Raw genomic sequence first — 8807 nt, 5'->3', positions numbered from 1 at the left:
TGGAGGTTGGAGAGGTTGTGGAGGTTGGGGAGGTGTGGAGGTTGGAGAGGTTGTGGAGGTGTGGAGGTTGTGGAAGTTGGAGGGTGTGGAGGTTGTAGAGGTTGGGGAGGTGTGGAGGTTGGAGAGGTTGGGGATGTTGGGGAGGTGTGGAGGTTTGGAGAGGTTAGAGAGGGTGTGGAGGTTGGAGGTTGTGGAAGTTGGAGGGTGTGGAGGTGTGGAGGTTGGAGAGGTTGTGGAGGTTGGAGGTGTGGAGGTTGTGGCACCTCAGTTCATGTGAAGACAGAGGATGAATCTCACCTTCAAAAGAGACTGTGTGTGTGTGTGGTAGATGAATCTCACCTTCAAAGAGACTGTGAGTGGTATAGATATTTTTCATCTCTAAATTTGTTTTAGCTAGCCCACAGTTATTTGGCTAGCCCACAGTTTTTTAGCTAGCCCACAGTTACTTCATAGCTAGTCAAGCTTTCATCCCCAGACTGCCCCAGCCCCCCAGCCTCTTAGCTGGTTGGCAATTGTCTGGCCTCTCCTGGGAAATTCTGGCTCTCCTCCAACCTTCAGTTACACCAACCTAACCCTAACCCTATTCTGCCTCTCCTCAAACCTTCAGTTACACCAACCTAACCCTATTCTGCCTCTCCTCAAACCTTCAGTTACACCAACTTAACCCTATTCTGCCTCTCCTCAAACCTTCAGTTACACCAACCTAACCCTAACCCTATTCTGCCTCTCCTCAATCCTTCAGTTACACCAACCTAACCCTCACCCTATTCTGCCTCTCCTCAATCCTTCAGTTACACCAACCTAACCCTATTCTGCCTCTCCTCAAACCTTCAGTTACACCAACCTAACCCTAACCCTATTCTGCCTCTCCTCAATCCTTCAGTTACACCAACCTAACCCTAACCCTATTCTGCCTCTCCTCAAACCTTCAGTTACACCAACCTAACCCTAACCCTATTCTGCCTCTCCTCAATCCTTCAGTTACACCAATTCAAGTATGTTTGTCCATATCCCATTATACAAGACAAACGGCCAGGAGTGGTTGCCAAAGTGGAAACGACTTCCTCTCCTGAAAAGGCCAGACAGGACCGTGTTGGTCCGCTGATTACAGGTTGCCAATGCCAACGTGCGGTGATGAGGAGACGAGTAATCAATGCTAGCTTGCGGAGACGGTAGCCAAGGCAACCAGACCGCTTCAGCCGCAGCCAGCATGGAGGACTAACCCTAACCAACAGCAGCAGCAGCCCTGTAAACACAGGAACACGCAGACACAAGCTCGGAAACCAAGAACAATATTAAAACATAAGCTATACTGCCATTGAGAAGTGCAAATATAGTGTGGATAGGATAAGTGAGCTATTGATGCAGTGATAAACTTGAGTCCACAGAATGCCACTGGAAAGTTAAATGGTTTCTATCCTGAGAAATACACATAGCCTAATAAAGACATTAGTACAAATTCAAAGTGTATTTAATGTATATAAAGGAATACAAAACAGCAGTAAATCCCAGACAGACAACGATCAATGCTTATTTCCATTGTTCAGGGAGGCACATAGGAAGGGCTTCTTCTTAAACCTACAAAACATCCAGGACTAGTCATCTCCAAGCCAGCCCTTGAGTACGATCTCTGGCGTACCTGCATCGGCTCCATCAGTGAAAAGGAGTGACGTGACGCTACAGTACCTATAAGGCAGCGAGAGAGAGGCCTAAAAGATGCTTTTGCATAAAACAAAAAGCAGACAAGCCAGGAAATTACTCCAGACAAAGAAAAACTTCAACAACTTTGGTTATTTTCCTTTCACCTGCTACGTAAGAGCGTTATAAAATGTTTTTGGCAACGAGGCAAATCCGTAGAGCACCTAGGACGCTTGCGTAGCCTATTCATCCGCCATTCAACATCATCTCACAAACTGTATAGCGCACTATTTGGCAAAAACACCAACGGTCTCTAGCCATTTGTAGCAGCTGCGGTGCGGACAAGTAGCTCTCCCTCTCAACAAGCCAACAAATGACTGCTCACTTGTTACAAAAACCTGGGGTTCTGTCTGCATATAGTTTAACAACTAGTACCGCAGGTCTATGGCGCCTGATGCTATATGATTAAGTTTGCACTGAATGAAAATTGTCAAGCAAAAAGCCAATTGCTTAGACGCCACACGTACAGAGAAAACAGAATAAGCGAAATAACTTGCAACTATACTCTATGCGCAAGTCTGTTCGATTTAAGTTAAAATAGAAATCCCAAAGCAATTGTAGCCCAGTATATTAATAGCCTAGATTGCGGCTGATAGAACTTGATGGATGTGTTTTGAGTAACACCTGCACCGTTCTCGAGCTTTTATTTGCCTCGCATATGCTTTAGTTATGTGTCAACAAAGTGGGCGGTGACGAAAAAGACTCCGGCCCTCGGTGTAAAATCATTCATACATTGATTGACAGGGGCGTTTTCTTATATCTGCTACAAAATCCCCGTAAAACACCGAGACAAAGTGTCAGCATCTTTTCACCGGCCCCTCCTCGAGTACCGGTCGGCCAGACGATTTCAAACACAACCAACGCATGCAGGAAAGTATCCGGCAGATCGGAATAACACGGTCTGCATTGACGCACTCTGACAGTGGTGTACCAACAAGCAACGAACAGAAATCAAAGCAAATTTGTCTCACCAGTGTTTCAGTAACGATGCGTCTGCAAACTGGCGGTCCGTTCCACTCCTTGCAAATCCACCATCTTCTCTGCCTCTCTCTCTCTCTCTGCTTTGCTCGGCAGCTGTCGGTCTGTGCGGCGGACCGGCCCCCTCCAGCCCCTCCTTCACAACCCCAACATGACATCAGAGGGGATTACAAACAGAAAGCATCTTTAAATGGGGGAATTGTGTCCAGTGCCGGTGTTGTGCCATCAGATGCACGGCTGCCATGAAAAGCACCCCTTCGCAGGAGCGCCAGGATGTCTCACATTATCCTTGTTTTGTTATAGAGGGTTAGGTTATGTCAGTTATCTGTGTAAATAACATATTGTTTATGTATTTATTAAGTCACAACCAACACAGACCATGGACCACATGGACCACAACGGTCAAGGAAAACAAAAAAACAGTAGAAAACCAACACAAACACAACTCACAACAAAACCACAGACATCTCTCAGAAAATAAAAACTTCCACTGCTCTAAGGCCGCATGGAAACCGAACCTCACCCTCTCCACCTCCCTCATCCTCCTGAGCTCGGCCCGCACTCGCGCCGCTAACCCCCCCCCCCCCCCCCTCTCCCCCAGTCCACCCGCGTCACTTCACCACCCACCCCACAGTCCACAGTGAAGAAAATATTGTTCATAAACCTGCATGTGATGTCGAGACACATAGATATCCGTCGGCCTATGTAGCTAAGGTGCATGGCAATATGGAACTTTGGAAAACACTGTCGATTAATCCACAATTTTTAAATGACACATTAACAGTAACAGACAAATAAACGTATTTATGTAGATAAATGAGTCCCTTGTTGCTATGGAAAACCCTGTCGAGTCTTCCACGTCGCCATTTAAGAGGTGAATTCAAAGTGCAGCAGTTAAACTCCGCTTCACTGAGTGCACGCACGCTCCCGCGGCCAGGGGATACAAATCCTGGCGGGGATAAGTGCCTTGGCACGACACCGGCTCATACATTTCAGATATTAATTGCGATTTGCGCGGTTGTATATTTCTGAATGGCATGGAAACGCGCAAACCAATGACAATCGATTTAAAGAGCCGAAGTTACACGAACTCTCTTCATTCGGGTACGTCATTTGCTGATTTTCTCTCCGGTGGTGTCCCAAGAACCGGGACCATGTTATTCCTCCTAAGGTTTCCCCAGAGCGGTAATGTTGGAAGAGGACGCCCCACCCACTACAAGCTTGGGGCGTTAAACGGGCTCTCGCTCGTCTGCTCAGACTGGGGTGTGTGACGCAAGTAACCGAAGGCCTACGTGCTAAAAGGAACAGATACAGGATCAGTTTAATGCAACATTTCAGCTTTTGACAATAGCGTTGTAAAACACCAACAGACCCGAGGTCAGAATTTAGACAAAGCGTGGCTCAAGCTCGAGGAGGGGTCGGTCACGTGATACGTGTACCTGCAGCTCCTTTTGCGGAAGATAATTGGCGGAGAGAAAACAGGTGGATAATTCAACAGGTAACCGCATTTCATAATAACTTGAGAACGTTATCTGTTAAAAAGTCAGAATGAGCATAGTTCACTAATTGATGTTAATATAGACTACATACGTTATAGATAGATTATGCCAGATCAATTGTTCTCGTGTTGCCTGCTGTAAATACCGGTGAACATTTCGTAGAAGGAAGTCTGGCGGCGTTAAATATTTTACTCAGAATTACAAGCCAAGCTCGAAATGTTAAATTATGAGTTGTTGACTATTATCAGATACATCTGTCCTTAGTGAGTGAAGGAGCTGCACATTAGGAATGCATATCCTTCTGGTTTCCATCAAATAAATAGCTTTTCCTTGAGGGTTTAGGTTGGTTGAGGGGCAGTTCTATGGGCGTATTTGATAAGTAATTTGTGTCTACATTACCGCAGTCTTCTAGATCTTAAAGGTTTAGTGATGATTCTTATATGAAAAGAATCTCTGGCTCTGAAAAGAAATGTCTGTCCTTATTCGAGAGAGCTGAGGGATGATCCAAACAACTTTAACAAATGAGCAGCAATGGGCAAGGTGATTGTGGCCAGTGACTGTTTGTGAAAAGGTATGCTACACATTTTTTAGTTTCTCATGTTTTTTGGCTGCTGGCTTCTTTAATGTGTCAAGAAAGAATAATGTATTCTAACATGGGCACCATATTGGGGTAACAAAAAATAAGGTTATGTTCCGTTCCCAATCTCCTACTCCCAGGACTTTACTGCAAGCCCTAGTTTGAGAATGTTTTAATGCTGTTGCTGACTTTTTTCTAGTTAAGATTAAGGTTCCATTGTATCCGACAGGTACCCAACATTTTGGGTGGTTATCTGTTATCTGTATCTAGTTATCGAGTTATCTGTAGCCTCGACGAAGGCGTCACCTTCTGATACAATGTAATGCTCCTGTGTAGCCTGCAGGCCCTGCTCCAGCTCGCATGTCTGCTGCAGGCCGCTTCGATGTGCTCGGCCCCCACTATGATGAGGTCCCTGTGGGGTCCCTGTGGAGGGAGCCCCCACAGCCCCCCTGGCCCCCACGGCCGCTGGAGGAGCTGCGAGGAACAGAGCTGGCCCTGAGCGCATGCCCCCTGCCGCCCCCCCCCCTGCCAGAGACCCCCCCCGTGGGCCCCGCCCCCAGCGAGGAGCATCTGGAGGAGGACCAGGATGCCATGGACATCAAACCCGTCCGCCGCTTCATCCCAGACTCCATCAAGAACTTCTTCCGTGAAGGCAGTAACCATAGCAGCAAGCCCTGGGCCCCTCTCCCCTCCCCGCCACTCACAGAGAAGGACAATCAGACGACAGAGGGCATCCCCTGCTCGCCCCCGCACTCCCCAGCACTCTCTCTCCACGACTCCTACCTGGACCCCTACGGGGGCTCTGGGGGCAGCTACAACTCCCAGAAGGAGCGTGATGCCATGCTGCTGGGGGCGGAGGCTGTGGACTCTGAGCGGACCTTCCGCTCGGCCATGACGTACAGTGAGCGCGTGGAGGACTACCACCTGCGCTACGCCTACATGAAGTCCTGGGCGGGGCTTCTGAGGATCCTGGGCTGTGTGCAGCTACTGTTGGGTGCTGCTGTGTTCGCCTGCGTCTGCGCCTACGTACACAAGGACAACGAGTGGTTCAACATGTACGGATACTCCCAGCCGGGGGCGTTTGGGGGGATGGGCGGAGCTGCGTTTGGCGGCTCGGTCAACTACACCGGGCCCAAAACGCCGTTCGTGCTGGTGGTGGCGGGACTGGTGTGGGTGGTGACGGTGATTGTCCTGGTGATGGGGATGACCATGTACTACCGCACCATCCTCCTGGATTCCACCTGGTGGCCGCTGACAGAGTTCTCCATCAACCTGGTGCTGGGGCTCCTCTACATGGCTGGGGCGCTGGTCTACGTGACCGACCTCATCCGAGGAGGGCTCTGCTATTACCCGGTGTTCAACAACCCCGTTAACGGGGCTTTCTGCCGCACTGAGGCGGGCCAGACGGCCGCCATCATCTTCCTGTTCTTCAACATGTTTCTGTACCTGGTGAGCAGCGCTGTGTGTCTGAAGCTCTGGAGGCATGAGGCTGCACGGCAGAGGAGAGAGGCGCTGGAACAGGAGGTCAAGGCACACGCATATACACATACGCACCTTCTTCCATACAAATCTTGCTGTTCTAGAAGGCAGTGCAGTTATTGACTCATCACTTTGTTTTCCTCAGATGAAAACTATTGGATCTGCTCTGCCACTGTCTATGGTAAGTACATGTTAGCTGTGTTATGAAGTTGGGATTATTTAGAAAAAGTAATTGAATTCTGGCCTGAATCTTGAGTTCATGAAGATCTTCCTCCCAGCTGGACGGGGGCTCCAGGACGTCTGAGTGGACCCCCCTGCCAACGCTGCCCCCTGGAGGCCTGGAGTCCCAGCCGCCCGCCCCGCGTCTGCTGGAGCCGGAGATCCTGAGAGGGCACATCCCCGCAGGACACATCCCCAAACCCCTGGTAATCGCGGACTACGTGGCGTGAGTACCTTCTACACAGGTGCAGCTGGGGTCCTGGTTACAGTTAGACGTCAACGACCATTACTGTGAGGTCACATACCAGAAGTGTTTCATTTGTTTCTGCGTATTTGCTACAATCTATCAACTTGAGGTCCCATCACTGCCTACATTTGGACTGGGGATGATGCTGCACCCACACCACTCATTTCTTGCTTTCCTGTCCACACAGGAAGTACCCGACCATCCGTACGGAAGAGGAGAGGGACCAGTACAAGGCTGTGTTCAATGACCAGTACGCCGAGTACAAGGAGCTGCACGCCGAGGTCCAGGCCCTGTCCAGGAAGTTTGAGGACATGGATGAAATGATGCGCAACCTGCCCCCACGCCCCTCCAGCCAGCAGGTGACCCCCTCACACACACACACACACACACACACAAGCTATTGGCCAAATGACTACACACATTGATACTCCTTATACTGTTGTTGTAGGACCCTTGCTTCCTGTTTGTGGAAGAATACTTCCTCTTGTTTGTTAAGCTATCCTCTCTCTCTGTTTCAGGAGAAGGAACGGATCAACACCATTGTGCAGGAGTACCAGAGGAAGAGAAATGTGAGTGATTGTTTCTATTCAGTCTTCTAATGTGTCGAGTGGTTCAAACAGCATTGCAGCTCTGAGCCCTGTGTCCCCCCCGCATGCTTGGACTGGTAGAACCAGTTGGATGACCGAGAGATCAGGTACTTTCTGTAGTCGGTGTGGCGTCAGTTTCTGGTGCCCTCCCCCCTCCACCTGGTCCCACTGCTTGCAACTCAGTCAGATGAAAATATTTGGCATTTTATTTGTCACCTTTCAAGTATATGATGTCATGGAAATGGAACAGGTGGATTTGAGTTTCATGATGAAACCACCAAAGAAAAAATACTTTAGGGACTAATGTGTGTGTGTGTGTGTGTGTGTGTCATTGCCAGGATCCTACATTTCTGGAAAAGAAGGAGAGATGTGAGTACCTGAAAAACAAACTATCTCACATCAAGCAGAAGATCCAGGAATACAACAAGGTCATGGACTGGAATGATGGTTTCAGCTAAACTATAGTTTGCTCTCTCTATCTCTCTCACAAACACACTCACTCACTCGACATGATATATCCTAATAGTCAGATTTTTTTAAGGTTTTAATCTGCCAGAAAAGGGTTGATCTGAAAAGTTTTTTTGTTGAGTTTTGTGTATGTGCCAATAAGCCATAAATATGAGTTAAGACTTAGACTGAATCCCAATACTACCCTTTGACCCACCTTAGTATTGGGATTCAGACTTATTCTTTCACTGGTGTTATGTGCTATTTCAGAGTTGAATATTAGACGTGTATAGAACATGGACATATATAGAAACTGGACGTGGGGACATTTATTGTTTTGTAGAACCTTTCTGTGAGCATGTCAAACTGGAACATGACAACATCTCTTTTCCACTGAAGAAACTCCTTGAAACGATTAAATCACCAATGCATAGTTTACTCAACATATCTCCCCTCATTTTTTACGTTTTAATTTATGTATTAATGCTTTAATGTCATAGGAACTGTTTTGACAAGTTACGTGTATTTGTGCTTTTCTAATATGATGTGATATTAAGTCACTTATCTACTATTAAACAATGAAGGTGGATTTTGGATTTCTTGGCATTTGTCTTATTTCATTTTTTACCTTTGTGTAACACTTAAAATATGCTGACGTTATGTTTTCTTTTGTAAGTTGAGCTCTTGACTAATATATGAACATAGTATGTAAGTATACAACACATTGTTTTAGTAAACAAACTCATAATAAAAATGTGAATTCTAAAACTGGTTGTTCCCATCCTTGATTGTGATCAAGGCCATGCCGTTGTAAAATCCAGCATAACCTCACAGGTTGTCCTCATAACATTCTTTAACACTCCATATTACTGCGCATCGAATATTTCAAATGGAAAAAGACGGCAAAGATGTCCATCTGGCTATTGCGTGGCAACGATTTATGTAGGAACTATACTTTGTAGTAGCGGAAGAATGACGGTTTATTATTAAACTATTTTGTTTCTAATTGTTTTTATTGATGAAACCATATCAAATATTTGTAGTAACAGTTTTAGAAAAGCAATAAGCCCCGCTTC

The 8807-nt window shown here is 47.1% G+C and overlaps 1 protein-coding gene across 4 annotated transcripts; it reads left to right on the top strand.

Annotated features, from left to right (window-relative positions):
• Positions 1-3926: 3926 nt before the first annotated feature.
• Positions 3927-8502, top strand: marveld2b (MARVEL domain containing 2b). 4 transcript variants are annotated; one of them, XM_047023219.1, is made up of 8 exons: positions 3930-4174; positions 4664-4746; positions 5089-6276; positions 6377-6412; positions 6510-6676; positions 6885-7056; positions 7216-7266; positions 7623-8502. In XM_047023219.1, the coding sequence occupies exons 3-8, from the start codon at positions 5113-5115 to the stop codon at positions 7740-7742; spliced, it is 1710 nt and encodes a 569-aa protein (XP_046879175.1). In that variant the 5' UTR covers positions 3930-4174; positions 4664-4746; positions 5089-5112; the 3' UTR covers positions 7743-8502. The 4 variants fall into 4 exon arrangements, with proteins under 4 accessions (XP_046879178.1, XP_046879175.1, XP_046879177.1 ...); XM_047023221.1 differs by having other exon boundaries at positions 4643-4746; XM_047023220.1 differs by having other exon boundaries at positions 4580-4746.
• Positions 8503-8807: the final 305 nt, after the last annotated feature.

This window comes from Hypomesus transpacificus, chromosome 7, assembly GCF_021917145.1.
Source record: "Hypomesus transpacificus isolate Combined female chromosome 7, fHypTra1, whole genome shotgun sequence".
In the NCBI taxonomy this organism is placed as follows: domain Eukaryota; kingdom Metazoa; phylum Chordata; class Actinopteri; order Osmeriformes; family Osmeridae; genus Hypomesus; species Hypomesus transpacificus.
This window is presented reverse-complemented; position numbering and strand designations above follow the sequence as displayed.